This window comes from Gambusia affinis, linkage group LG01 (assembly GCF_019740435.1).
Source record: "Gambusia affinis linkage group LG01, SWU_Gaff_1.0, whole genome shotgun sequence".
Classification (NCBI taxonomy): Eukaryota; Metazoa; Chordata; class Actinopteri; order Cyprinodontiformes; family Poeciliidae; genus Gambusia; species Gambusia affinis.
The window spans coordinates 16,349,370-16,369,804 of NC_057868.1; the positions used below are offsets into that span (position 1 = coordinate 16,349,370).

Sequence of the window (20,435 nt, forward strand, 5' to 3'; positions counted from 1 at the left end):
TGAATAATAGCAATTAGTTTAATATAAACAAAAAGAATGAATATACAGCAGGAACTGTAATGATTTATTCATTTAAGGCTAAAGCCAGTTCTGACAACCGAAGCGCTTCAAAACATTTTGCGTTGGCCCACCACATATTTGGCTTCATATGTTGGATCCACATCAACGCTTCATCACCCCTAACTAACATTTAGTTCTTCACATCACATGTTTTGACGACATTTAAGTACGTTGGCGTGGACCGAACAACACCGTCATGGTAGCGACAATCAGCGGACTCGCCTGAATGAAGGAATGAATGTGGTTTTAAGGCTACAGGTAAACTGCAACTCTCACAAAACATTCAGAGTACTCCATGGAGATGATGAACCTCAATAATTAAACACCAACTGTACCATAAAGGGTCAGATCATCTTGGGAGTGAAATGAGGTTTAAGTACCAAAGCCCCCCTAGTCACGCTTTCAACTCTGAAAGTCGTCAACTGAATTACGAGTTTGAAATCTTCAGGACTGCAGTCCAATGTTCAGACTCCATCAGAGGTTTTCATCCTGACTGGCTCACATGAGAATGAAAACAAATAGTCGCATAATACAGAGCATTCAGGCTGTACATGCTGTGCCGTCACCACACGGTAGATAGACGAGTGAGAACATAAAGGTTTAAAAGAACAAAGTCATGTGAAACAAACTTGGATCAGAAAAACAAACATTCAAACAAAAAGAACATAAATACAAGTTATAGAACCTTCCAGGAGTACATTGCAAATGTTCAAAACAAAGGCATCATCTTGGCTGTTCAGCTGCTCTGAGCTGCGTTCAGTAGCAGGTTAAGACTAAACGTCCTTCAGTACCAACAGGCATGAAAAGAAAACAAACACTAATTCTGTTTTCTGACTGTAGAAATAATTCTTACTGGAGTGGAGAAAAGTTCATCGTGCCAGAACACAGATGACTAAATAATTTTAACAGCTGAACATTATGGCTTTTAAAAATATACCTTGAAGCCACTGAATGACTTCATCAACAGCATATATTTTTAAAATCAAACAGAAGAAACAATTCTGGATTCTGAGTGACTAACATTTCTAAAAACAAATACACACACAAGTCTATTAAAAATAATTTGAAGACCTCAACGACACATTGCATCGTTAAGACGGTGAAATCAATGTGTAGTTTGGCTAAATGCTGGTTACCTGGGTCTAAAAGTTGGAGCAAGTCCACAAAAACAGGAAGGCTTCTAAAGGAAAGTATTCAGAAACTAGACATTACATGAAGCAATGTGCCTGGAAAACAGAAACTGAGCAAGAAAGGAAATTAGGGATGCAGCAACTGCAGTTTTCTGGCCAATCATCAATATTTAAAAAGCCTCAGATTTTTTTTCACACGGATGGTGAAGCAGAGATGATGCAGGATAGTCTGACAGGGAAGACAGAAGAGAAGAGAGCACTGATCAACTCATTAGCAAATGTACCGCTGGGTACTTTTCTTGTAAAATCAATACATCATAGATCTAGCAACGATGAAGTCGTTTAATCAGGATGACGATGATAACGCAGCTTGTTGCAGAGTAAAAATGCCTTCTCTAAAAAAAGGCAGATCAGCTAAATTAACACGCTGGATGTCGAGCCAAAAGAAAACTTGGGGTAAAACAACAAGTGCACAACAAGCCTTTCTCCTGTAACTTTGATCTGCCAGCAGCTCTTTGATTACCCTGAAACGAGACGGGAATCCTGTTTTCATACAAGTAAGATCCAGGGGAGGCTCAAGGACTCCCCATGTTTTTGATTCGGGATTCCTTGAGTTCCCTCTACTAGAACTGAAAAGAAGATGTGCCGATAATTACAACAATTTTACTCAGACGCGTTTTCCAAAGCAAAAAAACTTTCAGCTTTTCTGTCATATGTGAATTAATTTTCTGGCTACAGATTAAAGCTGACCACCATGCAACAAAAGTGATTCCATGTTGGTCTGCAGGAGTTATAACTCAGTGGGATTAAGAAGGGTCGACATATTTAGTTTTTTTAAACTAAAATTGTGTAAAACACGTTATGCTTAATTCACAACCACTAAGTCGGGGTCATTTAAAAGTCATTTTAAATAATACCATACACATGAGGTATTATTTAAGGGAATTATACTTTAAATATCATTTTATACACTGAAAAAGCTGAACCCTCTAGAAGTTGATCAAAGTGATTCACAGCCAGGAAAGGAGTTGGGTTTTCAGCTTTTACCTAAAACATGAAAAGAAACTCTGGCAGTTCTTCTACAATGTAAAAACAGGAAGCTAATTCAGTCCAAACCCAGGATTTAAAAGGCTAATTGTTCCCAGCAAATCTGGTCGTCCTAAACGAATCAGAGGGAACAGGGGGCCTTCGTTGTGCTTCCTATTTAGAACAGTGTCTGACTCAATAAGCTTAAAATGAGGAAAATAAAACAGTAGTTGCTTGGTTCTTGCAGTGTTTCTTTTGTTTTAGAAAAACAAATATAAAATAGAATCTGCAGATGTCACTAAAAGGAGGATTTCACAAACATTCACCATCCTTTAAAATGCCAGCATGTTTTTCTGAGAAGAAGAAAAACTAAATACATGTGGTGGATATACTGTAACAGTCCGTTGATGCAGTGCAGTACGTCGTCTACTGCATGTAGTCCAGGAAATTCACCGGAGCTTCTGCACGAAAATCCAAAAATCACGGCGAGAGTCTGCAAACTTCATCTTCACAGCATAAAGTTCAGTTTAACCCACTGTCGGTCTGCTCAGGGTTGCACCAAAATACTGCTCAGGTGCTCGCAGTCACAGGCGCGTTTGATTGGTTGCCTATCTCTTGTAATGGTTGGGGGCGTCTGCAAACATGTACTTGAGTCTGTAGGCTTCGGCCAGGAGGAGACCCACTTCCTCGTTTCCCCAGTGGATGGTTGGGAGGTTCTGTAGAAGCATCAGGAGGCTCTGAAGGAAAGACAAATTCTGTGTTTACATCCACATCGCTCTGGTCAAAAGATGCAGAGAGGAGGAAAACTAGGGCAGCCGGGTTAAGCAAATTAAAGATTTATATGCAGACAGACAGGAAATAAAGAACGTAATCTTCTTGTCAGAAAATATGAGGACGTGCAGCAGTACGTGGATGAGCCTCAACAACAAACGAGTTTTTAGAAATAAATAAGTCTTTTTTTTTTTTTTTTTTTTTTTTGCATCATCGTTAAATAAAGTCAAAGACTCCTATTAGTACCTGAAAGTCAACCATGCAGAGGATTTCTTTGCGCCACTCGATGAGAAATGCAGCACACACATACAGGTGGAAGTGGGAGAAACCTTCAGCTTCAGCCTGTGGAAAGTACAAACACAGCGGATTGTTACAACACACATTTACCCAGAAGTCTTTGCTGCAACACCTAGAGAAAAATCAGGAGGAATTATTTATTGCTATCCGATCGCAATCGGATCGCTCACGACCAAAATTAATGCAAATGACGTCTCTAACTTTGCACCTCAAAACCAAAACTGTTTGGGTTTAGCTGGTCGGTCCAGTTGTGCACATGTTTATTCACAATATGAGGCAAATCAGAGTCATCAGGCAAAGAGACATACATCCGCCTTCAATCAGCTGCAAGGCTCATCTGATGCAGATCCCAGATGTCTGTGTGTGTCTACAAAGATAGCAACACTCCAATTCAAAGGCTGGTGCCAAACACACAGCAGATACAGAGGACAAAAAACTCCATCATGAGTAGAAACAGAAGAACATTTATCTCTTAGGAACCATAACCACAACAATTTATTTGGTATTTGGGTAGTGTTTTTTCCGATATAGTCCTTTTCTTCTTTCTCCCTCTGAGCAGATTGTGTGTAAATCAGCGAATCATCACCCTCCTAAAGGCTGGAGTGAAAACTAGATCTCTAAATGGAAAGCTGAGGTTCAGCTCAGCTAAAAATAAAACTTAGGCGTGTTTGCTTATCTGTAAGCTCCAAGAAGTTCCATTCCCTGGGGCAGCGCCATGCCAAGGCTTTTAATTGGTTGTCCCAACACTTTATCAAGGATAAAGAAATAAATTAATATGATGTCAAGAGCAAGAAGCTGATAGGAGTTGAGAAATGTACCAGATCATTTTCAGCTGGATTTCATCATTTTCCCCCCCCAGTTTATTAGTTTTCTACCAACACCAGATCAGTGATTATCCAGGAACACGTCTAAGGCTGAGGCACACATTTCATGTCTTAAGACCATTAGTGTGGAATCCTCAGTTGGTTAGGGCAGAGGAGGCAGCTCTACCACTTATTGGATCTCTGTATTATTCTAGATCAGCCTTTTCCTGTTATGCCTGTTACTGATGTGACCATGATCTAATCTAAAAATGTTCCTCATCATGTTAACAGATTCTGTGATTGTTCTATAAATGCTCTGGAGCAGGAAGACGAGTGAAGCCCAAAGGACAGGGAGTATGCGCCTCCATCACCACTAGAGAGGCGCCCCGTCCGATATTAATATCTGCATCGGTCCCGATATCGAAAACAACAAGGGCGGATCTATTCAGTTTAATTCTATACTTTGCGCTTTGAGTGATGAGTATGCTTTATTTATTTTACATCATATTTAGTATTGTAAACAATTGCATTTTCTGGACCATTTGAAAGGTTTGTTGCACTTTATTGTTTTTACATGTTTGAGTCAACCTGTTGTTTTTATCAGTTTCAGTTTCTTTATTATTTGTTTTACTTGTTTGGCTGTTATGTTATTAAATTAAAGTTGTGATGTTTTTACATCAAGCTTGTGAAGCTATTGGTGTGTGTAAGTGTGCTGCACTGGTGCAGAGTTATCAAATACATCTGGAATTCAGTACATTTACTATGTACTGTGTTTAAAAAAAATAAATAGAGAGAGAGAAAAGTTTTAAGTAAATTCAGCTGTTTTCCAGCAATGGAATCAGCCAACACTAAACCACAAGTATCGGTATTGGTAGTGAAAATAGTGGATTGCTGCTTCCATAATCACTACTACCACTGATTTATTTTGTGCATGAGCACGGTGAAGAATATAGTGAGGAAGACCGGAACATGTAAATATCTGAAGGAGAGAACTCCACCTGGTAGGTGTCCCACAGGCAGATAATGGTACAACGAAGTGGCAGCTCCCTCATCAGCAGGTTGTTCATCCATCGAAACGCAAACTGCAGGTACTCCACCTCATATTTCTTGAAATGAGTGTGAATATCCACTGAAGACAGACAAAAAACAAATTTTAAAAACGATTTCTCATGATTTCTGTTGGACTGAACAATACGTTCATCTCCTCACCGTCTATCCGGCTGACCAGCTCCTCCAGCGCCTTCACCTTGTTCTGGATTCCAGGCTGGGCGAAGGTGTAGTTGTCCTGGAAGGTGGGCCGTGTTATTTGACAGGAACACAGACAGATGACCTGCAGCCTGAGAGCCAAGCGTGCGTCCTCACCTGTATGCCATCCAGCAGCTTGCTCATGCACCAGAAACTGTCGGCCTCGATGTTTCTTTGGGTCTCCAGAGGCAGAGCCGCCACGTCAAAGTTCTCCACATCCTCCGCTAGGATGAGAACGAAAGAAATGAAAGGTTTCTTGTATAGTAGCCGTATTGTAAAGGAGTCAGCTAATTTTCAGCTTGACAATTTAACAGTGCTTATTGGTCTCCCAAAACCTGATGAAAATTCTACGTCATGCTGCCATCACGTAGCAACAACTCGCAGGCGGAAGTGAAGGCGTTGCCGGAATACGGCGCGCTAAATTATAGAACGTAATTTAACGAATCCTCGAGGCAGATAAATTTTCCTCGAGGAATTTTAATAATCGAGGTAATGGAATCATTTGAGGAATCGTTACAGCCCTAGTAACGATTCCTCAAACATGAAATTTCATTTCATTTCATGTTTTCATATTCCAAGTTTTTTAATCTATTTTTCATAACCGCATTTAAATCAACAATTATTGTGTGAATGAAAGCAATCCACAGTTTCACAAATATAACAGACTGCTGTGGTCAACGGAACATTTTTTTTCCCATGGTGTTAAATAATTGTTTCCTTCATTTCTTTGAAGAACTCAAACATCAAATGTTGTTTTTGGCATTAAAGAAGAATCTCCCTTTTCAAAATGCTTTGGAGTTGAACTGAATATCAAAATACTTATTACATAAAAAAATTAAAAAAACAACAACCTTGTGCTCACTTCCATAATGATCAGGATGTTTATTTTCTCCAACAACAGTGAAGTAATGACTGTCAGTGTTTTGGCGTTCAGCCTTCGTGTTCCTGCGACTGCATGGCTGCAGGTCGTTCAGGCAACACTTTTAGCCGATAACGTGAAGAGTCAGGAAGTGCACTTTTATCAGTTTGAGCTCTCAGGCAGTGCATGCTGGCTTTGGAAACGTTTAAGCATTTTGGATACCTCAGGGTTAAATCTCTCTCTCGAGAGAGCCAAAATGCAATTTGCCTTGAAAAAGAGATACATTTTATATAATCATGTACTACATGAAACATATTTTCAAAAGTAAGTAAGGGACACATTAACTAAAGAGAAGACAGGAGACTGAAGGGGATTTTTATTTATACAGATGTACTAAACTAAAGATATTTTGGAAAACTAAGTAAATAAACTCAAATCTATTTCTGTTTTCAGATTTCAGATCAGTGTGGAATAAACTTTTACAAAAGAAAAAAAAATGGCTTTTGCAAAATGAGGCCAGCGATGCACAAGGACAAACTTCAACATCCTAAATACAAGAGAAACTAGAATCATCTAAAGTCCATACAAACAAATCAAAGTTTTGCAAAAACAGAAAATCGGACATCAGGAATGAAATTCATCACTCAGATTAGTGCATCTCTGTACTTAAAAAAAAACAAACAAAAAACTTAATTCAAGAGAATAAATGAACTTACTGACAAACTCGGACAAGAAGACGACAAAAAAAGGTGTGACGAGGTCGTTGATCCCTTGGACGTAACCGCTGGCTGGATGACGGATGGCCCAGATAAACAGAATCCGCTCAAATACCTGAAGACAAAATGACAAAACTCTGTTTTAAAGGAACATCATGCTGTGCCGTACAGAACGCTCTGTTCTGTTTTCTCTTTGAGGCAATTTTGTAGCCGTTTCTCAGGGGAGAGTTTATTGCTACGTCCCACACATTCAACCTGTGTCCACCCGTTAGAACAGTCAAATTTAGATGCATTATCTACACATTTTTGTACAAATCTTTACAATTTTCAATTGCAGCATCATAAAATGAGATTTGAGGAACTCGGTCAAGCTACGTTTCAAAGTGAACTTCCTCTTTTTCTCCTCAGTGACTCAGCAACACAATATTTCACAAACTTCCCCAAGTTATACATTTTTTTAGTAGTATTATGTCTAGTCATCCAGTGATTTGAAGTGTTGTTGATTTTTGATGTGTGAAGCTGATACTTCCAATCTGAGGAGTGCAATTCTGAAATTGCTCTTTGCTTCAAACTGTAACAATTCTTGATGCTTTATTGAAACGTCTATTTTCCCCACAAACCAATGAAGAAGAAAAATTGAGAAAATTAAGCTATATGCCTGATTTAATTACTAATCTATAAACTCAAAATCTGAATTACACACCAGCCACCTGCAGCAGGGTAAGAACAAAGAATCATCAGGAGAGCAGACTAGGAGAAGTTTTGAACACAGCAGAATTTATCTTTATATTTACAATCACGAAAACAAGATGACGTCAAACAACACAAAAATGACCAGTGTTAAGTCTTTGTCAAATATATATTATGTGTTACACTCCTAAAAGAAGCAGGGGAGCAAAGAAACTGCAGCAAAGTGAATTAGTTGCATCCTCAGTTTACACAGAAAGCTTTCCAGGCTCTAGAGTTAACCAGACTCTAATTTCATGAACATTTACTGTCAATCTGGAGTTCAGATTCGATTGTTATTATAGTTGGACCGAGTTTGAAAAGAGTTAAGACTTAAAATTTTTCTACAATACAAAATAAAGGTATTTTAATTTTTATGTACAGTATCTATAGTTGTCTTTTTTTAGCTGTAAGAGCTGAATATATGCAGATTACACATGCATTACATTTAAATCTTTTGACAAAATGTCAAACACATGTCAATGTAGGAAAAAAAAATGGAACCACCAACTTATTATAAAACATCTAAGTAAAGTCTGTGGATGTAATTTTGTTAAACTGAAATTAAACTTTTTTTAAGCCTTTATGATTTTGAGGTAGCCGAGCCAGGAGCGTTTTCCTCCTCCAGAAAGGCCGTTAGTACCACTGATCTAGAGCTGGACATTAAACTCTCTGGCCGCTGGATTTCTACTGGACCTCACCTCTTGGACTGCAGGCTGCTGGAACAAAGGGATGAGCGGGTTGGTTCTTGGAATGTCAATGTGGATCTGCCAGGACCAAATAATGAAACTCAGATAAAAGCAGTGTGTCTAATTCATTTAAAGTGATAACATAATGCTTCCACACTACCCAGATGAGATCTTTACCTGTCTGTAAGTGTCTTTATAGTGCTCATCTGTTCTGGAGTGATAGTATTGCTCTATGAACCCAAAATACTCTTCTCTCTTTCTCTTCAGGACCAGCTCTCTGCGCTCCTTGTTGGCCGGCAGGTAACCCTGAGAGGAGCAAGAACAGAAAAGAAACTTTTCTTTCTGGGGAACAGAACAAGCTGGCCGAGGGCGATAAGAGCAGAGGGAAGATAAGGCTGCCGCTGAAACGCACAGCTGCTGACACCAAATGAACAGTACTGGATAAACAAACTAAAAAAAAAAAAAAATTTGGCTTTTAGTACTGAGTTTTGAGTTATGCGATGTTGCAAAACTGAAGGTCGTAAGCCTTACAGAGAGAAGCCTCCACGTGATTGGCCGGACTTCTCTTGGTATTCCCGACCAGCTGTGTTTCCGCAGTTCTTCTGTGATGGCAGAAAGCAAAACAGGCCAATCAGATCAACGCTCGGTTTCATGTTAAGTCCAGAGAGCAGCTGCTTCAGCTGGCTGCAAGTCAGAGGGAGCTAAACTGTCCTTTTCTTGAACAAGTTTCATTAAGGACTTATTCAAGTTTTCCTCACAGACGCTGGATGATATGTGATTTTATCTTTCCCTTTGATTCAAATATAGGGTCTATCTGGAGGAGACATTACAACGTTTTGCAATAATTGTCAGAGGTCAAGCTGTATTTTGTGTGAAGCAGCATTCTGGGAGCTTCTAAGAGGCCATTTAACAACAACAAAAAATAAATAAATCCAATGACTGATCCACTGGAGGGATGATATCTTACAGAGTGCAAAGTTATGGTAAACATAATCATATTTTAATTGAGTGTTTCCCTGTTTTAAAAAAGCTAAAACAATTTATAAACCACATTTAAAAAAGTAGGGGTGCACTGATTGCCAATTACAGATCTTTAAGAAAACCTAACCTATCAATTCCAATTTTGGCTAATATTGATTTTTGTGTCTGAAATTGTACTAAATATAGTAAGAAAGTTGCTGAGTTGGCAATAGTGGGGTGATTATTATTAACTGCAAACATTGAGACTTGACATGGTGGGTGGGTCAGTCAGTCAAACCACTCTCACTGCAGAGCAAAAGAGGACAGTGGCTGATTTTTAGACATTTGTGAAGGTAGATAAGATCAGTAAGTATTGGCTGATCTCCAAAAATTAAAGAACTTGGCACCAATTTATCAGTGAACACCTAAAAACAACAGAATAAAATGCATATTTCCAACACATCAGAGCCTCAAGATTATACAATAATGCTTTTGAAGTTTGTCTAACTGCATTTTCTTATTTGGGTGGAACAAAAACATCTTGCATGATTTCTGGACAGGATTTACAGGACAGATGGGGGCGTCGCTGAGCATGGCAGCATGCGAATACCTTTCCCTCTTCAACAGTACCTAGGTCAGTGTTGGGACTGGCCAGCAGCTGCTTGAATTTATCCAGGCGGCTTTTCTCCCGCACCGTCATGGGTGGAGCCCCTGACGCATTCTGATCCGAGATACGAGCCACCAGAGGGATGATGGGACGCACTGGGAGAGATTGCTGCTTCTGCAGCGAGGAGCGGACTGAGGAAAAGACAACAAACAAACAAAAAAGAAAATTGGTAAAATTCTCTTCAGATAAAAGAACACAGTAACTGAACAACCACTGAGTTTAAATAAGATCAAAGGATTAATTCGCAACAGCCTGAATATTCAGCATCCAGGTGACGTCTGAGCAGCACATAACTATTCATGTGGCAGATGCTCCTCAATATGAAGCTGTACGCAGCTTGTGCATTATTCAAAATATTCACCCAGCAACCCACAGTGTGCCTGCAGGTCACAACACTAATACACTACTGTGCAAAAAGTTTCAATCCACATATTCTATAGATGTAGTTTCCAAAGCAGTGGGGAAAAAAATTTACATACTTTCAAAGACTTGGCACTACTACTAAAAAAATTTGTTTTGCTAACATTATGCTCCACACCAACATGCTATTTAGCAGCAGCTAGTGCTAAAGCACTAACTTTTGACATGACTTTATTTTATATTTATTTCTGGTTTGAAATTAAGTCATTAGCGGAAAAGAAGAGACAGAGGAAACAGAACAAGAGGAAAGGAAACTGAACTGCTGCACCCACTTGAAAATAAGAGCATGAATGTAAATGTCTAAGTCCTCGAAAAATTAACAGTGGACAGCCAAAAGTTCAACAAAGATGTCGAACCTTATTTAACTGAAAGTTTATTTATTGGAATTAACTGAGTGATTCCTTCGTACTTTTTGAAAGATGCTTTAATAGAAAGCTTTATTTATTGTGATCTGTGTATACATCTTTGTCTTGGGTAAGCTTTTATATTTCGACTCCAAGTCACTAAAAATCAGATTTGTAACTCAGTTTTGTAAATCAATTTGGACTTTCTTTTTTTGTCAGAGAACATTTCCAATGATTAACAGAATACCAGCAGTAAAACAGAACTCCTCAAACACCTCCAGTATTTAGTGGTTGTGTCTGTGGTCTGGGACGTGTCCCGTCAGGCACATATTTAAGCCTGATAATCTCTACAGACCTACCTGCAGTGGTAAGTCCCTTCTAACAAAGTCCATAATTAGCTTCAGGATGAATCACAAGAGTCTCAGAAACTCTTTAAGCAGAATGAATTGCTGCACGATATTTACAACACACCTGAGGTCGTGTTGAGATCGGCGTCACTACTAGACTTCACAAATTTGCCGTTGACACGCTCACACTCTGAGCCGTCGTCCCTTTGGGAGTTGTGACCCTCGTCCCTGGGTGGAGTCAGTATGTGAGGCAACACATGCTCGGTTTCACCCGTCTGATGCCGTAGTTGCTAAGTGGACGCAGAAATAAACAGAACACACCTGGATGAGAATCTCTCACCGATCCAGACCAGCCTGGAGCTTTTCAGTGAGAAACAGGAGGTCTTGTAGATACCTGGTTGTGCACAGATGTCCAGTCCTGGCCTGAAGGCGTAAAGGAAGCCGAGAAGGGTGTCCCGCACAAGATTTCATCCTCCTCGTCGCCAATGTCCCAAGCATCATTTGTGCTGCAAGCAAACTCGTGGAAGCTGCAAGCTTTTTTAGACTTAAGGTTGTTGAATTTGGGCTTTGAGTCTTTTGGGTACCTGCAGGTTGGAATAATGAACAAACAGGAAATGAAAAAAAGGTGTAAGACCTGGTAGATCCCATTGATGGATGAATTTTATCCATCCAGCCAACCAAGTAGTCAGCTAGTGAGGGGAAAATCAGACCATCTTTTCAGCTTACCAACCTTATTTAGTTATCAACTGACTGGAATCTAAAAAAAATAAATAAAAAAAAAACTCTCTGGGCAAAGACACAAGTACATACTAGGATCAGATTAAAATATTTTTTTTTTCTAAATTATGAAATTAAAGTGATCATATTTATGACACAAAAGTCCTAATATTAGTAAAATATAGGCACAATATTACAAGAGGAAAGTCATAAAAGTACAAAACAAACCAACAGTTGTTTTAACAAGAACAAAGCTTTTATAGTTATCAAGCTGTAATGTGACCAGATCGTCAAGTCTGTGGTTCATTCAGAATAGACTCAGTTATTGCTCAATCGCTTCAAACACCTGCTGATAATAATTTGATGCTGATGTGTTAAAAGATTAGGTATGTCCTATTTGTAAAACCGATACCAAAGTACGACTTCATAAGATGCTCTTTGTTTTAGTGTTTTATCTTTCATAAAGTAGTTATAAAATTACTACTTCATTCTTCTAGTGTTATGACTTTCAGATAACATGAATTTATTCGACTTTATTGTTGTATGACTTCTGGTATTATTATGACCTTATTCTGGTAATGTTATGACTTTATTCTCCTACTATTACAACCTATTCTGGGAATATTATGTCTTCATTCTGGTAATTCGTTCAAATTTTACTTTTTTTTTTTTTCTAGCCTGGCCGTAACACTCCATTGTAGAGAAACACAATTGTTGCCAGGCCATATTCCCAATGCTCTTCTGTGGTGAAGTTGCTACTGAGGAAATCAGACTGAAAGTACAAGACAGGTGTTTAAAAGTGAATGCATTGATTATTAAGAGCATAAATACACCTTCCTTATCACTTTATAAGAACACAGAAGTAAAACTAATTACTGCCAAAGTTTACAATCCATTGAAACTCCTGTCACGTTATTGTTTTAAGAGACGTCTGTTTCATATACCGTCAGAAACATCTTAACGGTTCAATGAAAGTCATTTTTGATTCAAAATCCAGCTGGGGTATGAATAGTTCTGAGCTAAACTCTACAAAGTTGAACATTGGACACTTCAAATTTGAATAATTAATTCAAATCTGCCATAACAGTTCATGGCAAAAAGCCTAAAAAGAAATATCCTGGACCCCACTTAATCATTGTCATTAAAGAGAAGTTGGAATTGGCTGTAAACTTTATCTTTCTGTAGGAGTTAAAAAAAAAAAAAAAAAAACAAACAGATCTGAATTAAGAAAAAAAATAATCGAATTGATGCATCTCAAAATAATGCAATAAAGTAAAAGAAACATAAAATACTGGATCCAAAAGCAGAACAAAAGCAAAATGCATGCAGTACACAAATGTACTCAAAGTATGGAACGACTGCAAAGACCGGTAAAAAGGACAAATTAAATGCGTCCACGTGGCATGCAGCAGCCCAGGCGATCACTGAGCACTTACGTGCGTCGCAAACGGGGATCGAGAGGTGGATGCTGTGCTCCATAAACTGGTTGCACGCTGTGGATGATAATGTAAAAATGCAGTCACCTCGACGTGGAAAAACACTTGTAGCTAACCTGAGGGTAAATGTTCACATCCATCGTTTAATGATTGTTCAGAGGAATGCTGGCGATGGTACAAACTGTCCTTCATGGCTTTCCTTGACCCCAAAAGCTAATTTATTATCTCACTTGTTCTAAATATGGCTGAGTACAGACGCAACCTTAGAGTATTAAATTTGCTTTTCCCACTCATATGTGAGAATTAAATCAGGAAGCAAACAAAGTTAGGAAGAAGAGGTTTCCACAGTTGGGTTTGGGACCCCATTTTCTGTTAGGCGTAATATCTAAGTCGGTGGTCTTCTTCAAAAACCATCTTCAATGACAATTTGTTTTTTTTAATAAATGTTGAAAAAGATAAAATAGCACAACAGTATAAATAAATAAGGAATCATTTTTCCTTCAGAGGGATATTCCTCCCAAGGTATTTTTTAGTTTGAGTGACAGGTTCAAAGTCAGAAAGCGTTGTGTAAAGTAGTGTTTGTTTAGTTTCAGTATTTTTGTTGACCACTCTTTCCTTTTAGTCAGACTGTAGTTCTGCAGTAAACAGAAGTAGCCAACAGCTTGCAGGGCGGCCATGTTGTTCCCCTCCCTGTCGTGGGCAGTATGTTCAGCAGACAGCACAAACTTAAAGCCCAGCTTTTTATTTCCCTTCTGACTCTCTGGACTCAAACCGGGAGCAAACAAGGAAAAGCCACAATTCCCACTTCTTTCTTTGTTTCTTCGAAGAAATCCAAAGAAATGTTGCCCCCCCTCAACAACCCCATAGTGCCTTATAAAACTCTCCACAACTCTTAAACCAAGGGTGTCCAAAGTCTGGCTTGGGGACTATTGGTAGTGATTCTGGGCGACCCCTGATTCCAACACAAAACTGGCACAAACTTGGTTTCCCAGCTCAAGGTTGGAAGTAAAAAAAAAAAAAATAATTTTAATCAAATTTAAAAAAAAAAAAAAAAAAAAAAAAAATGAAATGTACAATATGCACTCATCCTTCAACAACCATGTTTTTCACATTTATGTCAAATTAATAAAGAAATGACTCTGGACTAAACCTGGCTAAATAAAATTATTAAATGAAAATCACAGGAAGTCTTGCTGCAGTTTGCCAGAAGCCCTGTAGAGGACATAGCAAGGTATAAAAACACAATTATCCCTTCTGCTGTAGAAAACAAGTCACACTGTGACCATGAACGACTCATCTGGCTGGCGACATTTTTATTGGAATAGCTTACAGCCTTGTGGCTGGGAACTGGAGCTGCTGGTTATCTGGCAGTGCCAGAGTCTGTTGTTTACAACCGTCACACTGGCTTTATCAGCAGCAGCAGCAAGGACAGGGAGCGAGCGCAAAGCCCCAGTCTTCCTGTTCAAACATCTGTTGGTGTCCAACCTCCGTGGTTAGATCCGTCTGTGGGACAGAGACAGAGACACGCCCTCTCCTTGGAAATCCTCTCCTCTCAGGTTTCCCAAACAGACTCAGCTCCTGTTTTCTTCCTGCCCCGCCCTCTGACAGTTGAAACCAACACATCAGCCTGTCCGTCAGTCATAAAAACATACAGCTCAACGTAGGTGAAACACACAGCTCAGCTCTTTTTCCAATGAGTTGTGATTGCTGTGTGTGCCAGAGGAACTGCAGGCAGTACCTTAGTGGGCGGTTGTGATGTTTGCTGGTCCCAGCTATTAGGCTTATATTTGAGATGACAAATGAAAAACATATGCAGCAGCGAATCGGACGCACGTCCATTTGTATTTTGAATAATTCTTTGAATTATTATTTTTTATTTATCTAAGAAAAAGCCAGGTAATTTAAGTTTCGGAGTTTTATGCACATAGGTATTTCTGTTTAAATAAGAGGTGAACTGATAGTTGATTTACCTAGCGTGGGGAGATCGGCTGATACTTTCATTCAAAGCCAATCTTTTCCTCCAATCTTATCTACCCAATAAAAAAAACAAAACAAAACAAAAAAACAAACAAAAAACAAAATCAATCATTGTCCTCTTTTGCTCTGCTGTGAAAGCAGTTTCACTGACAGACCTGTCCACCAGGTCATGTCTGCAGTAAATAATAGTCCCTCCGCTGTTACCAACTCAGCAACATTTCAGATAAAAAAGAATTGGTTTCAGCCAAAATTTTTAATTGGCAAGTCAGGCTTTCTAAAGATCGGTAATCGGCCAGAAAACTGCAATTGGTACACCCCTGGTTAAGATAAAAATGTATCCTATTCGTTTATACCGCCTTTTCTTTTTCTCACATAATTTAAGCACAATCTCCATAGAGAATAGAAAAAATTGTTTTTCAAATTAAAAATGGTTTCTGAGTTGAATCGCTAGACTGTGAAAGATTTGCATGTCAAATATATGCTCAAATATCTATAACAGAAATCACACAATTACCTTCACTATTGTAAAATACGGTCCCTCCAGTTGTTCTTGATTTCTGCAATCGTGGAAATTCCCGCAAACTCAGCAAATTCCCATATATTTTCATGCTACTGCATCATTGTGAGTAATTGTGAGAATTCATTAGCAAAAATGGTCAAACATGGGATTTAAGTGATCCTAACTCCCACCTGCAGGTGACAATATGTCTTACTTCTGCCTCAGCCTCAATCTGTTATTTAACAAAATAAAATCGCATTTACCGTCATACGCAAGCGTGGGAAAAAATTATTTTGCGTAGCTCACATTAATATACGTTTGGAAGAGGTTTATTTAAATTCATTTTTATTTATTTTTTTACCAACATGTTTCTTCTCACCAATAATGAAACGACTTTAGAGTCTGGCAAACAATCTGTAGTGGCTGACAGCAGACAGTGTAGGAGCCTTCTTTCAGCCAGCTGACAAGCAGTGCATAGCACTATTGCAAGTGCTATGCAACAGTGCTATAAACAAAATTTGTTGTAATTTTTAAACTGTATCTTTTTAAAACTTGGTATTGATGGTGGCAACCAGCCTGTGACTAAATGTTTTAAATGTCCATCCATCTGCTGTATTTGTTTCTACAGTAGGTTGGGTGGAAAATAAATCACTCATACACAAAACTATAACTCATAATGATAATTGGGGGGGGGGGAGGAGCTTAAAGTGTTATTTCACTTCATGACCCTAAATGGAGGCTCGCTGAACTCCAGTTTAGAGCGGTATGAGGGTGAATGGAGACCATTGTGTTGCAGCAGCTGCCAGCACAGACCCAGGAAGCATACGGCGGGCGGATGGTGACAGATGACACCCCCACTTTAACACAAACCGCAGAGAATAAAGTGATGGAGCTCAGTCAACTTTTAGCTGACAACGCAACCAAATGAAACCTCTCTGACGTGCTACAGCAGATTGACTAAAAACGACAATAATTTGCGCATTTAACTATAATTACTCCAGGCAGTTACGTCGACCGTTTAAACATTATGTTTCTACGCATATTGAGCTTCTCTCGTTGTGCGCCAAACACGACTTTCCTGTAGATTTTTCCTGACTACAACAGTCCAGCCGAAAAGTTAGCGCTGGGAGGCAGCTATGTTTTGATAAGAATGAGACAACCAACCTTCCGGGAACCTTAGTGTTTCTCCTCCAGAAATTGATCCTGTTGTCGGTGGCCATACTCGGATAGCACAACCCCCTTCAGCCCAACACCGAGCCCGGCTCCGCGTACCATGAAAGCTCAATAGGGTGAAGGGGAAGGGACGGCTTCCGTGTTTCACAGCGCGGCCCCGCTCAGCTCTCTGTGGTCAGCCTCGGGGAGAGTTCAAATGATCCAGAGATAAGGCAATATCTGTGCTCTGCTGCGAGGATGAGCAAAGCGGCTCAATGGAAGCCGCCATCTTGGGGAGCAACGGTCGAAGCGCGTGATTGGCTCGAGGGTCGAACAGGTGCGGTGAAGGTGGCCAATAGCAGCAGATGTTGTGCAGGGAAAAGGAGGAAAAAGATAAATAAATGAACAAAAATAACCAACAGACAGAGCTGGGTAGAGTAGCGAAAAGGTGTGCTCAAGAAAGAGTAGCAGTACTTCCTCATATTTTTACTCAAGTAAAGGTAAAAAGTAGTCCCGTAATTATTCAAATTAGAGTAATAAGGTATCCGATTTAATATTTTAAAATATAATGCAGACAAATATATAAAGTTGTGTTTATTCTGGTATTTTAAAACCAAAATTATGCCCCAACTTTACATAATGTAAAATACAAATATGTTTTCAAGTTTTATGGACATTAATTTATTCAAGTGCGCCAACCACCTGCAGAGAAGAATGTTGGGATCCTGAGTGATAGGTGAGACCATGGATCATAGTGCACTAATTCCTGATGGCCTAACCTGGCTTTGTTGACATGGAATGTCTCACCTCAGTGGAATGCTACTAGTTTCAAAGTCACCTCCTGGTTTCTGCCAACCAGTGCACTGTGCATACTTTGGAAAGTAAACATAAACATACAATGTGTCTATAATATCTTAATGTTTTAAATACCAAAACTCGGCTGATTTGATATTAGAGAGCAGTTTCCATAAATGTCAAATATAGTGAATCTCCTAATATTTTGCCTAAGCATCCGATCCTGCTATCATTTCATGGACAAAATGTAAAATAGAAAAACAGAAAAGCAAATAATTGTTGGAGCTCATCAAGACAGCTCAATTCCTTTAGATTCCCTGATCAGGCAGTTCTGGCACATATAGGGGGAATGTTGCCCCCCCTGGCCCATATCCCAGCCACCTCACTGTTTTTGACTCTATTGCCCTTAGAAACATTAACGTCTTAACGAAGCAGCCAAACAAAGGATCAACAATCATTTTTGATTGTTATTATTACAAGAGCCTTGTAAAAGCAAAGTAGGTGCTTCACTGTAGAGATGTTTTTTGGCTTAACACCTACCTGATGAACTGCCTATAGCAGTCTGTAGTGTATTATGATAAAAGATCTGACTGTTCATGTGGCTTTCAGCTGTGTTGATGCCTGTATGTTCATAGATTTGTTGAGATAAATAAGTATGTGACCCAGATCAACCCATTTATTTATTATTTAACCAGCACCATCTGGCTGGTATGCCTATCGAAGCCTATTTTACAGCATAGTCTTGAGGAATCCCTCTTTTCTTTTCTTTACACTTTGCCTCAAAGAAACCAGAGTTCAGTTTTTTAAACTGAACAGTGGTTCTTGGTTTTCCAAAGATTGCTATAAGTTTGTTACAAAGGTATCAATACTATGTGGGATCTCTCTACCAGGCATGGTCAAAATCATACAAAGCATCTTCAAATTAATATGTATATATATGTATATATATAGCCAATCACCTTAATGATGCAGAAGGTTGTGGCCCTGTACACATCTGAATCTGATTCAACCTTAGAAACAATTTCCAGATGTTTGAAAGTGCTGCTTTCATCTGTCCAAACAATTATACGCAATTGTTGAAATGATGGGAATGTCTAACCATCATACCAGTCAGTACGGAGATCGGATCTGTAACTAAGAGATAAATATGTTTTGGTATGAAATGTATATATTGACCCCCAGAAGAAAAGCCAAAGGCCTCATGAATACACTGGCTGGAGCTGGTAAGACAGAGTCATTATCCACAGTGAAACATATTTTGTACCGACATCGAACTTGACTCTATTCCACAGTTCTGTCAGGAGGAATGGGGCAGAATTTCAGCAAAACTCTGAGAGAAGCTCATGGAAGGATGTCCATCATGTTTCATCCTAGTCCTACAGTCAAAAAGTAACGCCACCAAACTCTGAGAAAAAGTAATGAATCTTTTTGCTTCATTGTGACATTTAGCAAATAAAAATAATTTTAGTAATTCTAACTGACCTAAAACAAGAGAAGCTTGGTCAAACTTAACTTCAGACAGTGAGAAAAAACAGGTGGATGTATGTTTTTATTCGGTGTGTGTGAACTTCTGGTTTTAACTGAGAATGAGTTTCCACAGCCAATCAGATGTACGTCATGCTTCAATGTTTCAACATAATGCTCAAGAGTTTCTGTTTCTGCATCATAAGTGTTTCCTCACTCCCCACTAACTAGTAGCAATTTTACTAGGAGGTACACCAATAAATTGGCCCCGATTTCCTTAATTTTGAGTGATCAGCCGATACTTACAGGTTGAGCCTACCTCCGCAAAGGTCTAAAAGTAAGCCACTATCCCCTTTTGCCCACCAGGTCAGGTGTGAATGCGTGCAGTTAACAGTAGTCACCCTCTTGGCTATGTAGAAACGTTGACTTTTCAGACAAAAGTCAGAATTTTTGCTTCACCCAAAATCAAATTTAGCAGGTCAGGCAAACCAGAAAACTGTAAATGGTGCAGCCTAATTTTTATTCATTAAAAGGGTGAACGTATAGGCTTTAGAGCTTGAAAGAATTCTTGGACAGCAAGATTTTGTCTCTGATAAAATAAAACTAAGGTAAACAAGTAAGCCGAGATTGTAGTCATAGAGGTCAACACTGTATGATGCTGTATCAAGAAACTCATCATCAAAGAACATACTGTTAGATAATCCTTCCACAGACTGAAAAAAAGTGGGGGTTTTCCATTTTAGTACACTCAGTGAGAAGGGAAAAAAAGGTTATTAAGAATTGAACTTGCCTGTGATAATTCAGAGCTGATGCATCGCAAACGAGAACCTTTTCACACCACTATGAGTTTGCAAATCAAAATACTTCCCCTGCTTGGTGACCATTGTATCTTATCTGGCGCCGATACTTCTTTTTTCCAAGATGCTGCATTTACAGCTTGATACCACAAGGGGGCAGGGTTTCTCCGCTCTAAGAAAAAAGCAATTTCGGTCAGAATGAAACCAGTCCAACTACCTCCCTATTTACAGTAAATGCTTGACTTTTCGGTTAACCACGGCCTGTATCAGCCTAGTATGAACACAGAAGAGTTGCAGTTGGGTTTTTCCTGAAACAACTTTAGGATAAACTGCATTGAGTTGAACTTCTGTGAGTGTGTAGTTCAGAGGAGCTCAGTGAATCCCAGTGTCCTGACGTTACGTTGGTGTATTCAAACGTAGGCAAATGGAGGGTTTTGTAGACATGCTTTGGTTTAGTTGTGTATTTGAATGGCAGGTGCTGTTTCTGTCTGTTTAGGGAAATAACAACATGCTCCTCCCACGTGCCCTCACCTCCAAC

At 39.2% G+C, this 20,435-nt stretch overlaps 1 protein-coding gene across 2 annotated transcripts; it reads right to left on the minus strand.

The window, feature by feature from the left end:
* On the minus strand, window positions 1-17,166 carry LOC122830197 (TBC1 domain family member 22B-like). Of its 2 annotated transcripts, XM_044115363.1 has the most exons (14): window positions 16,854-17,166; window positions 13,214-13,270; window positions 11,455-11,644; window positions 11,185-11,350; window positions 9,913-10,080; window positions 8,854-8,924; window positions 8,500-8,628; window positions 8,335-8,400; window positions 6,908-7,022; window positions 5,450-5,556; window positions 5,297-5,372; window positions 5,086-5,216; window positions 3,234-3,329; window positions 1-2,953 (listed from the first exon to the last, which is right to left on the minus strand). In XM_044115363.1, the coding sequence occupies exons 1-14, from the start codon at window positions 16,907-16,909 to the stop codon at window positions 2,825-2,827; spliced, it is 1,557 nt and encodes a 518-aa protein (XP_043971298.1). In that variant the 5' UTR covers window positions 16,910-17,166; the 3' UTR covers window positions 1-2,824. The 2 variants fall into 2 exon arrangements, with proteins under 2 accessions (XP_043971298.1, XP_043971306.1); XM_044115371.1 differs by lacking the exon at window positions 13,214-13,270 and having other exon boundaries at window positions 16,854-17,165.
* Between the last annotated feature and the right edge of the window lie 3,269 nt (window positions 17,167-20,435).

Excerpts from the sequence above, each read along its gene's own strand:
- LOC122830197 (XM_044115363.1), bottom strand. The coding sequence starts at position 16,909 with ATGGCCACCGACAACAGGATCAATTTCTGGAGGAGAAACACTAAGGTT. Across the intron at positions 5,557-6,907 it reads CTTCTTGTCCGAGTTTGTCA|CGGAGGATGTGGAGAACTTT; the intron begins GTAAGTTCATTT and ends TTCTCATCCTAG. Across the intron at positions 2,954-3,233 it reads TCTGCATGGTTGACTTTCAG|AGCCTCCTGATGCTTCTACA; the intron begins GTACTAATAGGA and ends TCTTTCCTTCAG.